Genomic DNA, 21569 nt, shown 5'->3' with positions numbered 1-21569 from the left:
TAAATTAAATGCCTTAATAATTATCAAAGTTCTTAAATGCTCTGCAAAAGGCACACACCATCAAACATTACCTTGCTGGAGACATCTTTTCCCTCTGTGTATTCTGCTTTCAAGTCCTTATTAGAGCCTCACTTTTATCTGCAGAAATTAAATAAAGATGGTAAAGGATGGGATTTGGGGATTTGCTGTGCTAAAGACATCACCGACTCACCTCTCAACTCAATCTGCTACATTTATCCCTCAGTAATAAACATGTTCGGGCATGCTGGTTGTACTGGACTGTTCAAGGTTCGGCAATTGGAAGACAGACATCTGGATTTACCATCCTTATCAACTTACCTTTTGTTATCCAGTGGTGTCTCCAGATTTTTATCATAGTCTATAGATAAAATAGTCCAGGAGAAGAGATGTTGTGTTGTACTGGAGAACAAAACAAACCCATAAGCAGGACATCCATAGTTTATTTATAATTTCTTAAACACTGATGATTCTATCCAAGTAAATTCATCAAACTACAGCAACAATAAAATGTATTTTCATTGTTGCTCTGCTACCCATATTTTGCATTAAAGGTTTGATTTGTTTTGTTTGCAAAAAATGACTTGATCAACTTTGGATGAAAAAGCCACAGGAATTTTAAATGATCTTTAGCTTTTCAAACTAAAACTTAAGTTGGAATGTTTCCCATTATACACAGGAGAAATGGTTTAAGTGCTTAAATTTATTTGTCTGAAGCACATGGTCTCAAAAACCTGGTCCCAGTGTGTGAAGACTGACGTTACAAGGCTTTACGCTTTTGTCCAAGCTGCTATCTGTAATTAATTAATCAAAATTAACGTGTTAAAGTCCCAGTCCGAGTACAAACATTATGTACCGCTCCACATTAGTCCTGTTTGGACTTCCGGTTTGAGCGGGGCCATGTGAGGACGCGTTTTTGCGGAGCTCTTCACCAACATTACTAATTAATATAGAAGCAGCTATGTAATGGAAAGACCTTGAGTCACGCTTGTAACTGAAGCCAATACGTCGCACCAGGCTTGAAATTTTGACCTAACACTCGCTGAAAATGTCTTAAAAACTCCCGAAAAGCGCTCAAGACAAGAGGTAGCTCCAGAGCTAGCCCAGAGGCTAACGCTATACCGGCTGCACCTGAGGCTGTGCCTGCACCCGACCGGGGACCCGGACATGAGTCCATCCTCCTTGCAATCGCCGAGTTGAGGATTGAATTGATCACCAAAGCGGAGGTACAATCTGCTAAAATTCGGTATCGGGTTGACCAGCTAAGAGCAGAAATTAAGCTAGCCAACGATAATGCTAATGCTAAGAGTGAAGCCCTTGACAAATGAGTGGTCGTCCTCGAGTCTGCAGCAAACAGCCACTCCGACCTGATTGCTGCTCTGGAGCGGGACATGTTAAACGTGCAGAGGGAGCTCGCTATTCAGAAAGCACGAAATGAGGATTTGGAGGCACGGTCACGCCGCAATAATTTGCGCATTACCGGGATAAAGGAAAGACGAGAGGACGGGAAGCGCATGACAGAGTTTATATCTCAATGTCTGAAGGAGACGCTTGGTCTCGATAAGTCCCCTTTACTGGACCGAGCACACCGCACACTGCGTGTGAGACCAGATAACAGTGACCCGCCGAGAGCCTTCATCATCAGATGCCATTACTACCAGGAGAAGAAGGCAATACTACGGAAAGCTGGGCAGATGAAACGGCTAACTCCGGGGGATGGTGATCGGATCCGCATCCAACCAGACTGCACACAGGCAGTAGCCAAACAGCTGGCGGAGTTCAACGAGGTACGGGGCCTGTTAAGGACCTATGAGGACATTCGCTATGGCCTGTGGTACCCAGCGGAGCTGAGGATAACGACACCGGATGGCGTGCGCACAAGTTTTCAAGACCCCAAACAGGCCAAGGATTTCATAATGAAAAACTTGAAGCGCGACCGGAAGATGTGATAGCGCAGAGTGACTTGCTCTCTACAGGTTTGCATCTCATATACAGAGGTATGTTTGACTATCGACGTCTGGACAGCCATCTTGATGTGGTCTTTGTTTAAGCATAGGGGATGTTAATATCTCCTTTCACCAGCAAAAGCGTAAATTTACGACAGATTTTTGTTTTGGACTGATTTAGTCTTGATACCACATCTATAACTGGCTGGTTTAAATGTACACTTTCTTAAACCACTGTATTGTTCATTTATGGCCACAAGGCCTTGTTAGTAGAACTGTTCGGTTTGGAAACTCCATTTAATGTTGCTCTGTTGTGTCTAAAAGGTGCCAGCAAAAATTTAACTCTGTTTATTTCTGGTTCTGAAATGTTAGGGTCCTGACAATGGACATCCTGTGAGTTAAGACACTCTGTCTCTGTTTGTTAAGGTTAGTTACAGGTGGGACATAAGTAAGGTGCTAAATTGGAAAGTTATTGAGTGTGTACTATTTGATTACTGTTAAAAACAGCTGCATCATGTTATTTTGACATTCATACAATGTTGGTGAGACTCAGTCTCACGAAGTAAGCTTTGTTATGTTGTGTGATGGTGTACGACTGGGAGAGTTTGCAGCCTTTCGTTTGGGGAGAGGCCAGCACTGGGGTTCTGGGAATGATGTGTTTGGTTATGTGGTTTTGTATTTTCTGTTGTTTTCATGTTTTCTGTTATTGGTCTTCATTGTACAATGGCTAAACAGAGATCTGTCATTTGTGAAGAGGCTTTGTGATCGGGTTGTTTCTAGGCAGGCTGCTGTCAGGTTATCTCAGATACCAGAATATGGCGACACCTAATGTCAGTAGTGCAGGGCGGTTAAACACTAAATTTACAAACTGGAACACCAAAGGGCTAAATCATCCAGTAAAGCGCAGTAAGGTGTTTTCTCATTTATCTAAGCTGCGGACAGACATAGCATTCTTGACTGAGACACACCTCCTTGATTAGGATCACTCCTGACTTAAGAGAGGGGGCTTTTCCCAGATTTTTCACTCCAAGTTTAACGCTAAATATCGTGGTGCAGCCATTCTCATTCATAGGGAGGTACAATTTGTACAAACAAATGTGATTCAAGACAAAAACGGTCGGTTTATTATTGTACAAGGACATTTATTTAATTTACCAGTGATATTGGCTTGCGTTTATGCTCCAAACTGGGATAATGCAAAATTTTTCACTGACTTTTTCCTCACTCCTTCCAGAATTAAACAGCCACCAGTTGGTCCTCGGTGGAGATTTAAACTGTGTTCTGGATCCCACTATGGACCGTTCCAGTGTTGTACCGAGAACACTTAGTAAATCAGCAGAGACTATTAATGCTTTTCTCCAAGCATATGGGGTGATTGATGTGTGGAGATATAAAAACCCAGTTTCTAGACAGTATTCTTTTTTCTCTCAGGTGCATAATTCATATTCCAGGATAGATTATTTTTTGTGAGGCAAGAAACTCCTCCCCCTGTTGAGGTCTAGTGAATATGATGGCATCGTTATCTCTGACCATAGTCCATTGACAATGGTGCTTTGCTTTCCAGATAATGAGCCCCCACAACGTACCTGGAGACTTAACCCACGTCTTTTATCTGATGAAGATTTTGTTAACTTTCTGTCAGCCCAAATCGACCTCTTTATAGAAACAAACCAGTCATCAGACACGAGTTACTCTAATCTATGGGAAGCAATGAAAGCGTATTTACGTGGCCAGATAATATCTTATAACGCAAGCATGAACAGAAGACAGTCAGCGCGCCTTAATGAGTTGATCTCCTTGATAAAAGATGTTGACCATAAAAATTCTAAAGCCCCATCGGCAGTTCTTTGTAAAGAGAGAATAGGTTTGCAAACTGAATTTGATACTCTCTCTTCTGGAGTAGCCGAGGAGCTTCATCTTAAATCTCGTCAAGAATTTTACGAGCATGGGGAACGAGCCAACAAACTACTAAGCCATCAGTTAAGACAATCCTCAGAGGCTGCATTTATAGCAGAGATTAACACTCTAGAAGGGATAACCACAGATCAAAAAAGCATAAGCAAACAATTCAGAAAATTTTATGAGGAACTCTACGCCACTGAAAGTTGTGATAGCACTAAGTTAGCTCAGTTTTTTGATAGTCTGGAGATTCCAGCTGTAGGCCAACAAGACAGGGCAAATCTTGATAATGACATTTTAGCAGCTGAAATTGATCAGGCAATTAAAAAGATGAAGAGCGGTAAAGCTCTGGGGCCGGATGGCTTCCCTATTGAATTTTTTAAGAAATTCTCATTCAAACTAAGCCCTCTTTTAAAAAATGTATATACTGAGGCATTGGAGCGTGGGAGTCTTCCTCCTACAATGACTCAGGCTACCATCTCAGTCCTTCTTAAAAAAGGGAAGGACCCTTTGAAATGTGAGTCATTTTGGCCTGTGAGTTCACTCTGCTGTGATTACAAAATTCTGACTAAGGTTCTGGCTAGCAGATTGGAGCCTGTTATGCATACAGTGATACATCCAGATCAGACTGGTTTTATTACAGGGCGGCAGCTTTTTGGCAATATACGAAGGCTTCTCAATATTCTTTACTCTCCAGAAACTTCATCTACAGCAGAGGTTTTGCTTTCCCTCGATGCTCACAAAGCATTTGATCGGATTGAGTATGAGTATCTTTTTGCAACTCTGGGGAGGTTTGGTTTTGGACCGGTCTTTTGTTCGTGGATAAGGATCCTATATGCTACGCCACAGGCCTCTGTCCGTACTAATAAAATAACCTCTGACTATTTTCCTGTATGCAGGGGCACAAGACAGGGCTGTCCATTGAGCCCACTTCTGTTTGACCTTGCCATTGAACCACTGGCGGTTGCACTTAGGAGTGCCGAGGAGCTCATGGGTGTTGTCAGAGGGGGTCAAACTCACAAATTGTCTTTGTATGCTGACGACCTGGTAGTTTACTTGTCCGATCCTTGCACCTCTATCCCTAAGGCATTAGAACTTATCTCCAGCTTTGGAGAGATTTCAGGTTACAGGATTAACTTTACTAAGAGTTTGCTCTTCCCTATTAATGTCCAGGCGCGACAGATGTCGTTTCAGGCATATCCACTAAAAGAGACTTGTGACAGTTTTACCTACCTTGGTGTATCAGTAACCAGTAAGTACAGTGATTTATTCAAGCATAACTTTAAGCCAGCCCTGGAGAGGGCTAAACAGGAACTTATCCGATGGTCAGTGCTGCCTATATCACTTGCTGGCAGAGTTAACTCTGTCAAGATGATAATTATGCCCAGGTTCTTATTCTTATTTCATACAATACCTGTTTTTATCCCGAAATCTTTATTCAGAGAGCTTGATAAATCTATATCTGCCTTTATTTGGAATAGGACCATCCCACGAATTAGGAGGGCGCATCTTGAGAAACAGAAGGAGGCTGGAGGCTTGGCGCTGCCAGATTTTTTGCAATATTATTGGGCAGCTAATATTTCTAAACTAATTTACTGGGTCTCTGCATCCTATGAGGGGGGTGGGTCTGTGTGGGTCGAAATGGAACAACACTCCGCTCATCCGGTGTCCCTAATTTCTTTAGTATGTGCACCATTGCCACTCAGTAAACTGCGCCTCACAAATAATCCTGTTGAGTGGCTCACTTCGGATATGGTCTCAATTTAGGACTCACTTCAAACATAAACAGGCTATGCCCTCTCTCCCAATTTCGGCTAATGCACTCTTTCCACCCTCACTTATGGATACAGCATTTAAGATATGGTTCAGAAGTGGTCTGAAACGGGTGAAGGATCTTTTTAAGGATGGTGTGTTCATGTCATTCGAGCAGCTAGTAAAAGAGTACAATATCCCCAGTTCACATTATTTTAGATATCAGCAGGTGCGTGTCTTTGTTCGGAAACAGTTTCCCTCCTTCCGTTACTTCTGCCAAATGATTGGGTGGATGACTGGTTGGAGGGGGATCCAAATCAAAAAGGAGGAGTGAGCAGATTATATGAGGATATCCAGACGACCGCATCACCGTCGCTTCGTCATATTAAAGCGGGGTGGGAGGAGGAACTAGGATTTGAAATGTTGGATGCCTCCTGGCTAAGTGCAATTAAGAGAATACATTCATCTTCGATTTGTATTAGACATTGTTTGCTCCAGTTTAAGGTGCTCCATAGGCTTCATTTATCTAGGAGTAGGCTTGCCAGGATATATCCAGATGTGGACCCAACTTGCACCCGATGCTGTCAGGCTTCGGCTACCCTCTATCATATGTTCTGGGCTTGCCCAAAGTTGATACAGTTTTGGTCTTTAATTTTTAATACTTTTTCTTACATCTGTGACTAGGAGATTAGCCCTGCACCTGAGATCGCAATATTTGGTGTCACCTGCTGGGATGACAATATCTGGTGCACAATCAGACGCAATTGCGTTTTCATCTTTATTGGCCAGACGTCTTATTTTGTGTAATTGGAAGTCAGACAGGCCGCCCACACAAAGGCGTTGGGTTGAGGATGCAATGGCACATTTGAAACTCGAGAAGCTGAAATATACAATCAGGGGCTCAACCCAAAGATTTTTTAAGGTTTGGCAGCCATTTCTGTAATATTTTAACTCTCAATTCCCTGCTGGAAACACTAGAACGTAATCGATACACAAGCTCTCTCATATGTCAATTATTATTGTCATTGTTGTTTTATTGTCGTCATTTTTTGTTCGATTTTATGGATATAATTAGTGTTTGTTTCCTTTTTTTTTTTTGTCTTCCAGTTTGTTTTGTATGGTGGGGTTGTTGTCTGGGGACTTCTTGATGGTTTTTCTTGTTATATGTTTACAATTTAAAATTCAATAAAAATATTTGAATACACATTATTCCTGTTTGCTAAACCGGTTTCTCTTCCCTGTTCTCATTTCAGATGAAGAGAATTGAAGTGTGGAGTCGGCTTCAGTGACCAAAGCAGCCTTCAACGTACACATGAAACACAATTAAATTCCTTTTGACAGTTAATAAAGACACTTGATTGGACAACTGCTTGTAAAGGCTCTTTGTTTGAGATGAAAGGCAAACAAAGAAAACAGGTAACTGTTTGGTCTAAATGTTGCTTTGGCTGCATACTGTACAGGAGTACATAAAACAGGATCCAGCAGTTTGCTTCAGATTCAATGCATAGTTGATGCTTTTCCTTGTTGCTCACAATTTCATCACATTCAGGGGTTGCTGGTTGTTTAAAACAAGGGAGAAGTCTAGATTTTGACTTTACATGCTTCCAGTAGTTATTGATGTCTGCGATTATACTCGACAAATAACACATGCAGTACCAACAGTTCCTGCAGATCTCACTGCATGCATGTTTGGTCACAAATAATAATAACAACAACCCTTGAGGAAAATAAAGTGGTGAGTCGCCAATCAAAATCAGCCGACCAGCTCCTGGATCCTGCTCTACATGCTCCAGCACAGTAGGTGGTGGTATGCACCTGAAAGTTGATCACTGGAGGTCCAGCTAAACTTATCATCTTCATAAGTATTTCACGCTAAAAAAGTAGCATAATCAAAGTGTGATGCCAGCATTGTGAAAGGTTCTGAAGTGTGAGATTCATGAAGTCAAACGTCCTCTTCCCTGCTGCGACTGCTCTGTTCACTCCCAGATCAACTTCAGATTCAGATCACCGAGTCTCTCCTGAATCAGCCGGTCGACTCGTTCGCTCTGTTCCACAGTAAACGTGTTTTTCCAGTCGCCAATCTGACCTGTAATCAAAGCTATAGTTAACCTGACATCTGTCTACATGCTTCTGCTCAGGAGCTGCAGTTTAGTCACGTTACCTTTGCGCATGAATTTTCCACTCATCCTCTCCTCTGGCAAAAATTCGTAGTTGGCCTTCAAGTCTTTCTTCATGGTCTTAAATGTAGATTTTTCCACAACCTGCTCGATGGCAGCTTCACTCAGGTTCTTCCCTAAGAAACTGCAGATCTTCTGCACTGCTCCCTTCAGGTCCTGAAATAGAAAGCAACAGAGAAAAAAAAAAGATATTAAACTGATAAATAGCTGACTATAAATGAACAAACTGAGGGAGAAAAAAAATCTCACCAAAATCATGTCCTCATAGGTGAGGAAAAGGATGTTGTACTGGTCTTTGTTTGAATGCCACACCCTGATGTGGTCAAACCAGGATGATCCTGCGACTGCAGAAGAGCATAGACCATCCAGTGAGTTTGTATTTTCATTTAAAACGAAGTAGCTTTGCTCCTACATAAAGTTTCAGTCACGCTAGCAGCACAACTGCAGCAACAATTGAAACTTCTTGTCATTCATAGTCGCCATGAAATCAATTTCAAAAACTTTCATCATCTTTATTTACAATTGGCAAAAGTTGCCACAAAACTTGCTCATTGCTGTCTTAGCTGGTGTGACTTCACTGAAAGATGATCTCTGGATACATAACTACTCAGTACCTGTGAACTGGAATGCACCTGTCTTTGAATTTATCCCCAACTACACACCTGTAAAGTTCTGTGACTGCATCTTGCACAGTGGTGATGCTCTTGTGTTATGTCTTCTGTCCAGAGACACAAAAACAGGCATACCAGCTGCCAAAGTGCTTATAACCACCTTTGAGGTAGTTCTGGCTACTGCAGAGGACCACATTTGCCATGACGACAACACACAGGGTGAAAACTTACCCCGCCATAATGTCGCGGCTTGTGGCAGGTATGAAAGTGGCCTCAAATAAAAGCAAAATCGAGTCCAAACGTCTAAAAGCAGTTGAAAATTGGTCTAACACTGATCCAGAATAAAATATGAAGCCAATTTAAAACTGTTTAAGGAAGTTCAAAATAAGTCTAACTCATCAGAAATGCTTAAAATGATTCAAAATGTCAGGTCAGCTTGTCATTATTACATGAATACCAGCTAGTGTGGATGAGTACTACGGCATGGAAATCTTGACAGAATTTATCAACACAACAGCATCACAAAGCTGTACAGGTGTGTAGTTTAGATCAAAATGAAGCTCGAGTTTGTCAAAGTCTAAAACAAAATGTTATGATCCCACTCCAGCTCCTGCCATTCTTCCTCCTTTTTTCCTTTTCCCCATTATCCCTCATCCATGTCACCTCCCTACCTGTCTTGTACCTCTGGCTCCCTCTGTCTGCTTCTGTTGGTCTTTGTCTTCCTGCCTGTCTTGCTCCCTCTACCCACCTGTCTGCTCTTAGCTGATTACTGCTATGTGTGATCTGCAGTAATCAGCTAAACCCACTCACCTGTTCTCCTCCTCACCTTAGCTATTTAAGCTCGGTTCTTTCTCTCAGTCACTGGTAGTCACAGACTCAGTTCCCCTACCAAAACCAACCACCTCTGGACTGCGTCAGTTAATGGACTCTTCTGCTTTCCCCCCTTGGACTCAGTGGTGCTCTGGTATGTTTTTGGATTTTCCACGTTGTAGTTTTCCTTGATTGTGAGTTCCCTTCCCGAGCCTAGTTCTTGGTTTAATTATCTTCCATGTGAATTCGTAGCGTTTCATAGTGTGTGTAGTTGTAGCTTGGTTGTTTGATTGTCCCGAGTGCAGCCCTCTCTTTATGTATTGTTTTAGTTTTGGCTTTAATAAACCCTTTTCTGATCGCCCCAGTTAACCTGTTCTGTTGTGTCTGCGCCTGGGTTCTCCAACCCCTGCATTCGTAACACAAAATCTAAAACCAGTTCACAAACAGTGTGAAACCTGTTGTACTCCAAGTCCAATACAATGTATGAAACCTGTACATATCTAATCTAAAACCAAGTCCAAAACTGGTCTACAAGAAGACTCAAGGTAAGTGTCAAACCAGGCAAAGGTCTCTTTAAACTCCACAGAAGCACTGTAAAACTGTAAATTTCAGGTCCAAAAATATAAATCAGCTGCTTTGTAATTTTTCTAAATCAAAGCAAGTCTCATAATCTTCTACAGATTGATTGAAGAAAAAACAGCTTAGTTGTCCTTTACTTCAATTATGGTGTGATTTTTTTTTTTTTCTCCCAAGTATTTCAAGGTCTAATACATCTATATGATTTTTTTTTTTTTTTTTTTTAAATACTAAAAACATTTGTGTGTTTTTAGTCCAGTGGAGCCCAACCTGAGAACTGAGCCCCTCCACTGTGTCATCACAGAAATCTGGAAAGTCGGGAGATGATTAATGGGAGAGCAAAAGTTCTGCTACTTAAATATTGTATCATTTTACCTGTTATAGTTTCAAAGGCAAAATGTGTCTTTGAAGCTGCTAACAACTCATGACCAGTGCAGACAAAACCATATAACATTGTTTTACTTAAATTGCAAAGTACATAAATGTGTGAAATAAATATAATACTCACTATAATGTAAAATACAGTGCTTGTATTTTTGTGCAAGTACCCTACAATGGTATATTTCTTGAGTAAATGCACCAAATATGCACATTCCAGACTTTATTAATCTTTCTGTTCCTGATCAAATGGTGATCAGTTACAATTTATCAGCCCTGAACTCTGCATTCATCATTTTGCAGGTAGTAGAACAGAGATATCTCACCGTTTCCCGTCAGGTACTGCTCTAAAAGCTCGTCAAAGTTCTTGGGAATCTGTAGTCCCTTAAAGACTTTGCTGAAGTGGTAATACGAGATGATGTTGTCCTTCGGGTTCCGCATCACATAGATGATCTGATGTAAAAACAAACAGAAATTAGACGAGTCTCTGTGCCAAACTTAACTGAAATAATTCACTTTTTAATGATACCTTGATTATTATTTTTATTTTTTTTAACTGGAAGTCAAATATTTTATCACTTTGTATACTTTTGCAGCCCTTTTTGACTTCTTTTACCTTCTCATGAAAACATCACAGAACCATACGTAATGATTAAAACTGAAAAAGACACTTTACACATTAAATATCAGGGCATGAAATATTCTTAAACAATACAGTACAGTTTTTAGACAGTTGCTGGAGCAAAAGCAGAATTTTAAAGACACTGCCTGGACTTTGTTCTGTGACCGTTTCCTTCTATTTCACACAATCAATCCAGAATTGGGACTAACACTGAATATATCAATGTTTTTGCCGCTGGACTGAGATTCCATAAAGTGCTGACCTTTCCCTTCTTCTCCTTCAGTCCAGGAGGCATCAGCATCGGGGTCAGATGAGAGGCGAAGAGCCGAGGAGAAGGTCGCAGGGCGTAATCTGGTCGATCCTCTCTGTATTCCAGCCAGGGCATCTGCTCCAGGTTGTTTGGATATTCATTAAGACCCCCGGCCAACTCACAGATGGAGATGATGATCTGCTGAGTCCAGATGGTGCCTGTGAGTAAAGGTAGGTAAACAATACAGCTGATCACTTTATCCAGGACTAACCTTAAGCAATGTTGAACGTTTCCTCGCACAGCCACACACGTCCAGGTGTGGCATACATCGGGCTGTGACACAAATGTGAAACCGTCGAGACGTAGCTGATCAATTTCAAAGATTACATCTCAAAGTTTCTAGGAATGGTATGTGTGAACATTGAGCATTTTTAAGAGTTACAGTGTGCTTTAGAAGTTTGAGATGGACTTGTCTGGAGCAAAATGACACAAACAAGTCTTAGAAAAATACTGAAGTGTAAATTGTTTAAAAAAAGAGGACAAAATATATTGAAGCCAGTGTAAAGAGGCTGAAACATAGTGGGAACCAATATGACAAGACTAAAACATACTGGGAGTCAGTTTAAATAGAAACATACTGCTAGCCAATAGAAAGAGAATAAAACAGACCAGTAGTAATTACTTTTTGAAAATTAGTAGGTGGTGCTATTGAGCCATTTTGGGTCACACATATGCAGTTACTCTAATACAGGGGTCTGCGACTAAAATTCAAAGAGGTCCAGTCAGAGAAAATGTATTAAAACACATGTCCGGAACATCATAATGTCTAACTTGAATTAGTGTTATATACGTTGATGTACCCTAGCAGTTTTATTAGTGTCTGCATGTAACCAATAACTGAGCATCAAATCAAATAAATTCAGTATGGTTCAAAAACATTTTGACATTTATTAATAAATAACTTTTGATGGAACCGTACAGCTTAAACTAAAGTGCAGAACTTGAAAAATAATGACTGAACAACCAGAACCAACTTATATACATCTTTAACAATGCCTAAATGTAAACAATTGAAGACTTTTAGATTTTTTTTTTTCCTGTCGTATATCACTTCCCTTATATTCCTGCTGCTTAATGGGAGAACTGAGCTGGCAGTATTTTGAATCATTGTCTGAATGGTGTCAGGGTCGTTCTGAACCACATTTGGAGCTGACTGGTGAGTCTGGAACGATTTTTTTTTTTTTTTAGTTCTTATTATGTTCATAGTTGAGAAAGCTGCCTCTCAGCTGAATGTTGAGCCAAACAAGGACATCATGTGACCACAGTCTGTCCCTCCCCTCTCAGCTGCAAAGCAGAGACTTCGTTGGCTGAGTAGCGTCACGTGGGATGGCTGAACTCATACCTACTTGGTCTGTGTGTTCCTGAGCTGATAACTAATACCACCAGAAACACTGGAAAAGCTGCACCGGTAAAATAGAAGGGACCAGTCAAATTAAAAATCCCATGATAATTTACTGATTACAGGTCCCGGTCCGTATAAGACGACGTCTCAGTCCAGATCCGATTAGAGTGTTCTAAGCAGGCCAGGTCGCCTGAATACCGCAGCTAGGAATAATGGATGAGTCTATTATAGATCAGTGATTGTGCCGCTAGAGGAGAAATTCTTGGACCAGCGCAAGATGGGCGAAAGCATTTGCCAACAATGTTTTCATTAATCATTTATGGCTTCAAAGTTAAGATAAAACAAATGGAATAAGAACAAATACGACGAAAAAACTCTTGCATTACAAGAGGTTCCTTGCACTGTTAGTGCTCGGACCCTAATAGTGCATAAACAGAAGTAGCCTCACTGACCTGATTTTGGGTAAGTGACGAGGAAGACATCGCTGTCTCTGATTTCAAAGCTCTGAAGAGAATCAATGTACTCTGCAGTTGTGGTGTCAACAGCAAAGATGTAGTTTTTATACCTGCAGAGATAGTCAGAGATCTTCTCCATGTTACTTCTGAAGGACACGGACAAAAAGTGCAGAGAGAACAAACAGAGGAGTTAAAAACCTCACAGCAGTTGGACTTTGGACTCTGATTAGTGCAGAACTGCTTCCTGAACTGCTGGAAAACACCATAAACTGTATACAGTTATATCAATACAGTAGTAATATAAAGTAGAATAAGATGGGATATATATATATATATAAAGGTAAAGCAAGTAGTTTTTTTTTTTTTTTTTTTTTTAAATGAGCTTGAGTAAATGTACTTGGTGTCTCTCCACTACTGCCAAACAACACTGAGAGCTTCATTTAAACCAAACAGGATTTAAAGCAGAAATTACCATCTGCTGCTGGTGCTGCTCTCTGACCATGAGTTTACTCTTTATATCCCAAGAACACACTGAAATGCCTTCATTTACTAGGCATGGAAGTAAAATTCAGTGACCTGAGCTAACCCATGGGAGCAGAGATTCATCAGGAGATCACTACTATCAGCATTAGTCTTTTTAAATGAGACAGGAACGATGTGAGCCTCTGATTCTAAAGCAGGGCGATTCAACATTTCATGACTTCAGTGGACATAGATTCAAAAGTTTTAACTGTCACATAAACTGTGAAGTACAAAGTAACTGTAGCGTAAGACTGTGGAATAGCAACAGGACAGACATACAGAGACAGGGTTTTAATTACTTGCATAAAGAGCCTTTATGCAATAGTTATAGTTCATTTTACACCCCAATAAAGTAATCTGAGGACAGAGATTATAGTAATTATTTTACCAGCATCTGATTCAGGTAAGAGGTCATTTTACAGTGAATCTTATGTAACTGGTTTGATGGCAAACAGACTTTTAATTTCATACATATTTTATTCCAATGTCATTTTGACATTAGACCCCGAAGCCCAGAACAGCCATCACAGCAATGCAGTGCCAAGCCAACAGGGCACCCCCCCACAGGCCGAGGAGCCTCGGGGCAGCGCCCCCAGAGAGCTACCGGGGCCACCGCGTACCACACGGACCCTGAAGAGAAGAGGGCGCAGCTACCGACACCCACAGCACGCCAGAACCGACCCAGGCAGCCCGGGGCAAGAGGACCCACCCAAACCCCAACCTCACCCGCCCCAGCCCCCACCAAACCCCCACACCCCACCACCCCACCCGCCCACACCCCACCCCCAGGGGGGCCCACGGCCCCAAGCAGCCAGGAAGCCAGACACAGGGGCGGAGCACCCCACCGAAGGGACGGCAACCAGCCCATCACCGGGCAGGCCGCCACCGGAGGCCGGCCAGAGGGAACCGGAGCCGGGACCCAATGCAAGTCCAGAGGGCAAAAATGGACAGAGCGGTGGGGCCCGCCAACGCCAATGGGGGGGCACCCCGCATACCCACCCGCACCAGCCCCCGGGCGAGCACAGCAGACCCAAGGCCCCCACATCCCGTGACGCGAACCAACCCCCCCACCAGGACAGAGCCACCACACACAACCAGCCCGCGCCATAGCACCCACCGGGACAGCCAATCCAGATCCCGCAGCCCAGCAAGAGCCACCGCACCAGCCGGGACCAGTCAGACACGTGGGAGAACTCACACAGGCCACGGCCCCCCGGCCCCGGGGGCCCCCAGCCACAGCGACACGGATGATGGTGCACCCCACCGCCCCATAGCCATACGGGGGGCCAGATCCCACCAGCGAGGCCATAACTGTGAAACCTACCCATTACTCTCCTATTAATATGTTTCCCGATCCCTAACGGGAAACATTATCCCAGCACCGTGATAGTGTAACCCTGAGTGTCATGTGGTGCATTAAAAGTGGGGAGGTTGGGGGGGCGTCAGCCAACCCAGACCTACCCCCAAGGTGAGTGTGTGTGGTGCATTAAAAGAAAAGATTGGAGAGCAGGGGAGGCAGGCAAGAGGGTGATGAGGGGGAGACAGGGCCGTATAGCCCTGCCACCCGCCCCACCACAGTGTCCATCGTTCCCACCCCCACCTGCCCTCGGAGCCCTAAATGTTGTGTCCCTATATGTGCCTAAAGGTTGCTATTTACAGTGAGGTGTGAAAAATGTGAAGTGCACAATCAGAGGCAGTCTGGTGTGGATCCGGCCCAAGAGGACAAAGCAGTGGGGGAGGCAGGTAGCAAGACCACCGGTACTGACGCAGAGGGCCCCCAGAGCCAAGAGGCAAGGGACTGAGGAGGGCCCACATGAACCAACTGGCCCAGCCGGCACAAGAACCCCCCGGGAGCTGCAGATCAGAGCAGCGCCCCGGCAGGCACCATAGCCCCAACACAGGTCAGCTGCACGCGGCACCCCACCCCGAAGGGGGGACCAGGCCGCGCCACAAGGAAGCGAGGGCCGCGAGCCGCCACGCCCACCCAGGAGCCAGTACACCAAGGACGCAGGGCGCCCACCCCACCACACCCCTGGACGGCACCAGGCCCGGGCGGAGGCCCCCAGCCAGCAGAAACTGGACTCCAGTGGGGGCACGCAGGCCAGGATCAAGGCCTGTGCCCAGGTGGGCCAGAGCCACCCCCCAGAGAGAACACCCAGCCCCCGCGCCAGACCGCCCGCCCACAGAGGGCCACCGGCCCCCCACGGGAGAGGGAGAGGGGCGAGGAGCGGCGGGCAGGCAGGAGAGGAGGAGGGAGGAGGGAGGAGGAGGGTAGCGGAGCAGGAAGGGACAGGGGAGCGACGGAGGGGTCGACCCACCCCAGGCCCCAAGACCAGCCAGGCGCCCCAGAGGAGATCAGCCACCAGCACCCCGAGGTCCAGGGAGAGCGTGCAGACCCAGAGCACAACGGGGGAGACACCCGAGACATCCACCACCAGGGAGAGGGGCACAAGCCACCCCGACCCTGCAGAGCCAGAGCGCAACCCCGGGAACCATAGAGAAAGGACACCACCGGCCCATGCATACGGTCTTGAAGTCCATGGTGCTATCAATCTTTGAGAATTGGAGTGTTAATAAACTGAAATAAAGCAGAGGAAAGTTAGACCATATGCACAGACAGAACAGGTATTACCATTTTTTTTTAATAATGGAGGCAGTGGCATACGCCCACATACAAGCAGGAGCTATAGGTTAATATTTAATGAATTAATAAATGGAGACCATTTTTCTTTAAATGAGTCCAATTGTTTTTTCCGGGTAGCAGACATTCTCTCCAGTGAAATGTGTTCTGTGAGGAGGTTCAGCCAATGGATGATGTTGAGGGCTTTCTTATCTTTCCAGCTAACTAAAATAGTTTTTTTTGGCAATGGCGATAGCTGCAAGTGTGGGTTGGATGTGGATGTCCGGTAAGGCTGTTAGCGTTAGGTCACCAATTAGGCAAATGTTCGGGGAATGTGGAATCCCACAGCCCAAAATATCGGAGCGTTTCTGTGTGATTGGTGCCCAGAATTGATAGATAGGTGTACATAGCCAAAGAGCGTGAAAATATGTCAGCCATGTTTTGGGTGCATTGAGTACATGTGTCTGAGTTTGAGAAGCCCATTTTATATAATTTATATTGGGTTATATACGTTCTATGAAGAACCTTAAATTGGATCAGTTGTAAATTGGTATTTTTTGTCATTTTAAATGTGTTTTCACAGATCTAGGTCCAAAAATCAGAGTCAAAGGATTTGGACAAGTCTTCTTCCCATTTGTGAGTTGGTAGGTGAATAGACTCTGTCTTTGAGAGTAAACTATAAATTTTTGAGAGGTTCTTTTTGTTTCTTGGAGACAGTTTCATAATGTATTTGACAAATTCAGGTGGCTGTAAATCAGTTGGCTGTGGATTAGACTGAAGCGATGGAATTCTACTTGTAAGCGTCTTCTTTACCTGTAAGTAGTGGAGGAAGTTTCCATTTCTTATTTCAAATGTTTGGAATAAGTTTGTATATGTCCTAAATATGTTATCATCAAAAAGGTGGTGGAGGTGGGTGACTCCTCTCTGCCCACGTCCTGAAATAAAGAGCTATTTTATTGTTTGCAAAATCAGGGTTGTGCCAGATTGGGGACAGTATGCTGGGTTTTAATTGGGAGCCTGTGACCTCCAATGTTTTCCACCAAGCAGACAAGGTGGAGGCAATCATTGGGTTCTTGAAGCAGGAGTGATAAAGGGCAGATCAGAGATTTTGATCTGGTTACAATCTAACTGTTCTAGTTCCAGCCAGGAGTTATATTCTACATGTGGATGAATCCATTTGGTGATATACTGAAGTTGGTTGGCTAAGTAATAATACATGAAGTTGGGGGCTCCCAGTCCCCCTTCTGATTTATTCCTCTGGAGGGTGGCCAGACTGATTTTAGCCTTTTTGTTCTTTGAATAGAATTCACCAATAGCAGAGTCGAACAATTGAAACCACTTTGATGTGGGTTTCAACGGAATCATGGAAAAGAGGTAGTTGATTTTAGGTAATATTTTCATTTTAACTGTAGCTATTCGTCCCAAGAGGGAGATGGGGAGGTTATTCTATTGCCTTAGATCATCACAGACTTTGTCCAAAAGTGGGGTGTAGTTCAGGTGAACTAGCTCTGAGAGTTTGGAGGAAATATTTATGCCCAGATATCTGATGTTGCCAGTAGGAATAGAATAATTCGAGGTTTGGACTGTGGGATTCCACGAGTTTTCTGTTAAAGGTAATATGATTGATTTTGACCAGTTGATGGAGTAGTCTGAAAGACGTGAGAAGGTTGTAATGAGGTTAAATACTTCCTTCACTGAGGTTTTCGGTTCTTGTAGGTAAAGTAAAATGTCGTCTGCGTATAGGTTAATTTTGTGTTCAGTCTCCAAAGCACAGATACCTTTGATATCAGTGCTCTGACGTATAGCTGCTGCTAATGGTTCGATAAAAATTGCAAACAATAAAGGAGAGAGTGGACATCCTTGTCTCATTCCCCTTTGCAAACTGAAACTTTGTGAAGTGATCCCATTAGTGGTTACTGTAGCCTTGGGTGAGTAGTACAGAGCTGATATCCACTGGATAAAAGACTCTCCGAAGCCAAATTTGCGGAGCACAGCGAAGAGAAAGGACCAATTGACTTTGTCAAAGGCTTTTTCTGCATCCAGTGACATAACGATAGCTTCTTTATTGTGGTGTTGTGTCAGAGAGATTAGATTAAGAAGTCTTCTGATATTGTTGGTGGAGTGTCAGCCATTTATGAAACCAGTTTGATCATGGTGGATCATTGACGGGATAATTTTCTCCAACCTAGAGGCGAGTGCTTTAGAGATAATTTTGATATCAGTGCTGATTAGTGACGGAGGTCGATAGCTCGAGGGAAGTGTAGGATCTTTGTCTGGTTTCAATAATAATTTAATTGCAGCTGTATTTATATGTGAACTTATATAACCGTTATTTTTAATCTGTCACTGTCCTGAAGAACAGGGGTGCTAACATTGACCAGAATTGTTTAAGAAATTCAGCAGGGAAGCCATCAGGACCAGGTGCCTTACCTGCTGGCATACTGTCTAATGCACACTGTAACTCTTTGATAGACAATGGAGCATCTAGTGTGTCTCTGTAATCTGATGTTAATTCGGGCAAGTTTAGATTGTCAAGAAAGTTATGAATATCTTCTTCGTTTGGGTTGACTGTTGACGAGTATAAGCTTCGGTAATAATTCTAGAAAGTCTGATTAATTTCCTGGGGTGACTGAGTGTATTTTCCTGAGGGATCCTGAATTGCTGTTATGAACGATTTTTCTTTATTGCGCTGGAGTTGGTTCGCAAGAAATTTTCCTGTTTTATTGGTGTGTTCAAAATTATTATATCTCAGCTGTTGTAATAAGAACTCTGTTTTCTTTGATGAGATATGATCGAGTTTTAGTTTAACATTTTGTAGTTCAGACCATAATTGATCACTTGGATTTATTGAATAGTTGTCTGTAAGTTATTTAATTTTTTCCTCAATTTCTTCCTGTAGTTGTTGATCCTTTTTTTTTTTCTTGTATGAGGAGTACGATATTATTTTGCCTCTGATTACGGCTTTTCCAGTTTCCCAAAGTAAAGATGGAGCTACATCATTGGAGTCATTGTTTTTTAGAAAGTCTGCCCACTCACTTCTTATTATTATAGGAATCAGTGCTAAACCAACAATGGACAGTATACTTGCAATCACCCCCACTGAGCTGCCTGCCACACTGGAGATCTTTGCACCCTTATTTATCCTGTCCAGCTGAACAGCAATCTCCTCCAACTTGTCTCGAAACTCCAGCATCCTGGGCTGTCGCTCTTCGAACTGACTGAAGTCTGAACAGGACACTTCCTGGAACAAGAACACCATCCGGAAGGACTGGTTCATCCTGAAAGGAGAGAAGGGGAAATTAATTTAGTGACTCTTTTGTTGAAGGCTACACGATAAAACATTTCAAGAGAAATATCCATCCATTCTCTATACACCGCTTTATCCTCACTAGGGTCGCAGGGGGTGCTGGAGCCTATCCCAGCTGACTCGGGTGAAGGCAGGGGACACCCTGGACAGGTCGCCAGTCTGTCGCAGGGCTACATATACAGACAAACGATCACATTCACACCTACGGGCAATTTAGAGTTACCAGTTAACTTCAGCATATTTTTGGACTGTGGGAGGAAGCCAGAGTACCTGGAGAACATGCAAACTCCATGCAGAAAGATCCCAGGCTGGGACGTGAACCGGGAATCTTCTTGCTGCAAGGCGAAAGTGCTAACCGCTAATCCACTGTGCAGCCCCATTTCAAGAGAAATATTCACAATAAAAAAAATACTGACGTCTGAACTGCTGCTTGACAAGATCTCGACTGCCTCGAGTTTCATTCAGTTACAGTGAATTATGCACTTATCCACAACATTAAAATGACCTTACTAATGGGTGCATCCCCCTCGTGCCACAAAAGCAGTTGAAGCCTAAAGTCTACTGACCTCTGGTGTTGAATTTGTTTCTCAGGCACAACCCACAGATGCTTTATCGGATTAAGATCTAGGAAATTTGGGGTGCATGTCAACACCTTGCACTCTTTGTCATGTTCCTCAAAGCATTCTTGAACAAAATTTCACAGTGTGGCAGAGAGCATTATCCTGCCTTACAGAAACCACTGCCAACAGCGAATACCAGTACCACAAAGGGGTGTACATGGATTACAACAATGTTTAGGTAGGTGTCAAGGTAACATCTACATGAATACAGGACCCAAAGTTTCCCAGCACAACACTGCTTCACGTTGTGCCTTCCCTTTCTCAGACCACCTTCATCCATTGCTCAGTGCTGAGTTCTGATACTCACATTTCTATTGTAGGTGCTTTCAGTAGTGGACATGGAATCACATGGACACACCTATCAGTATTGGGTATTTCATGATTGGGTAACCACTTGACTTCTTGTCCTTTCTTGGGCCACTTTTGCTATACTTCATACCAGGAACACCCCACACACCAGCTTCTTTGGACATTTTCTGACCCTGTCATCTAACCATCTCAGTTTGGTCCTTATTAAAGCCATCAAAATCCTTTCATTCATCAATGTCCTTCTCTTTATCTTTTTGTGGGATTGGGTGATGATGGCAGCAGGTTCCAGATGTCCCTCACTGCAGCAATGTCTCCAGTTCCTCCTGCTGTGTTCTGAAACCGTTCCCAGTTCAGGTGAGATATATAATGTCTCCACTGACTTCTGGGTCGAACCCAGGAGAAACCGTGTTGCTGCATGACTCACAGTGTTGTTTGGACTACAGTCTTTATGCAGAGCAGAATTTTAACACTTTATGTACTGCACATTTTTATGCAGTTTGACAGTATGTGTCAATAAGTCTTTAGAAGACTTTGCCTGAGTGTGCTGACATATTTGGGATCAAAACACATTCCTGGGTAAAACGTACCTGATTTCCTCAAGCTGATGTTATCAAACATCCTTTGTAGGTCGTCTTCAGTCAAATCCACATGGAGTTTCACCAGTTTTTACGGTCTTTTTCATACGAAAGTCACTGAAACAGCTGTGAAAGACAGTTTGACTTATTTTCTGCCTTACATGAAATTTATTGTGCAACATATGTGTATCATTTAGTTTCTGCAACATCAGTTTACCTTTTGTCCAGCTTCTCACACATGGTTTTGGTGATCTGTATGTATCTGTCCAGCTGATTTGCCAGCACTTCCACATTCTGAAGTTTGGGAAGGAAGAAGACGTTTGCGTCTCTTTTAAACTCCAGGAGGAGAGGGCAGATCTGCTGTGCAGCACCGATGATGACCTGAACATATTCAAAGCTGATCTCTTTGGGCAGGTGCAACACCTGATTCTTCATGAACACATGCAGTGAGGTGACCGCCAGCTTCTCCACTGCATCCAGGAAACAGTCAAGCTTCTTCAAACCTCCCAGAGTGTCCTTCAACACTTCATCCAGCTCCTTCTCTAGCTCTGCACACCTTTCGTCATCATTTAGGGTTACCTTGCTCTTTAGATATTCCACAAAAGCCTCACCTTTGTCCTCCGACTTAGTAACATGGCTGATGTCAAGGTCAATTTTGTCTGCCCTGCCTTTGATGTCCATCATCATTTCTAACTCCGTCTTTCTCGATGTCTCCCATTT

At 43.3% G+C, this 21569-nt stretch overlaps 2 protein-coding genes and 1 long non-coding RNA gene across 8 annotated transcripts in view; 2 read left to right on the top strand and 1 right to left on the bottom strand.

Moving 5' to 3' along the window:
• The window catches only part of LOC127531636 (amine sulfotransferase-like), a 64092-nt gene that overhangs the window by 17368 nt on the left and 25155 nt on the right, over positions 1–21569 (bottom strand). The window contains exons 1-6 of one of the 4 annotated variants that reach the window (XM_051941349.1): positions 12894–13071; positions 11052–11257; positions 10494–10620; positions 8042–8136; positions 7777–7948; positions 6983–7701 (exon numbers count right to left, since the gene is read on the bottom strand). The exons of 1 other annotated variant lie outside the window; for it this stretch is intronic. In XM_051941349.1, coding sequence (XP_051797309.1) covers positions 7592–7701; positions 7777–7948; positions 8042–8136; positions 10494–10620; positions 11052–11257; positions 12894–13035 — 852 coding nt within the window. In that variant the 5' untranslated portion in view covers positions 13036–13071 and the 3' untranslated portion in view covers positions 6983–7591. Of the gene's footprint in view, positions 1–6982; positions 7702–7776; positions 7949–8041; positions 8137–10493; positions 10621–11051; positions 11258–12893; positions 13089–21569 lie in introns of those variants that run through there. 2 more of the 4 variants (XM_051941348.1, XM_051941352.1) reach the window with 2 other exon arrangements.
• Positions 1–21569, top strand: part of eif3d (eukaryotic translation initiation factor 3, subunit D) — a 67514-nt gene that overhangs the window by 26520 nt on the left and 19425 nt on the right. Inside the window, exon 16 of one of the 2 annotated variants that reach the window (XM_051941344.1) lies at positions 6869–6981. The exons of the other annotated variant lie outside the window; for it this stretch is intronic. Coding sequence (XP_051797304.1) covers positions 6869–6882 — 14 coding nt within the window. The 3' untranslated portion in view covers positions 6883–6981. Of the gene's footprint in view, positions 1–6868; positions 6982–21569 lie in introns of those variants that run through there. 2 annotated transcript variants of the gene reach the window in all.
• LOC127531644 (uncharacterized) lies at positions 11030–21236 on the top strand. Of its 2 annotated transcripts, none has more exons than XR_007938774.1 (3): positions 11030–11269; positions 20557–20628; positions 21120–21236. It is a non-coding gene; the product is annotated as an uncharacterized LOC127531644 (long non-coding RNA). The 2 variants fall into 2 exon arrangements; XR_007938773.1 differs by having other exon boundaries at positions 20554–20628.

The sequence above is a fragment of the Acanthochromis polyacanthus genome, chromosome 21 (genome assembly GCF_021347895.1).
Source record: "Acanthochromis polyacanthus isolate Apoly-LR-REF ecotype Palm Island chromosome 21, KAUST_Apoly_ChrSc, whole genome shotgun sequence".
Classification (NCBI taxonomy): domain Eukaryota; kingdom Metazoa; phylum Chordata; class Actinopteri; family Pomacentridae; genus Acanthochromis; species Acanthochromis polyacanthus.
This window is presented reverse-complemented; position numbering and strand designations above follow the sequence as displayed.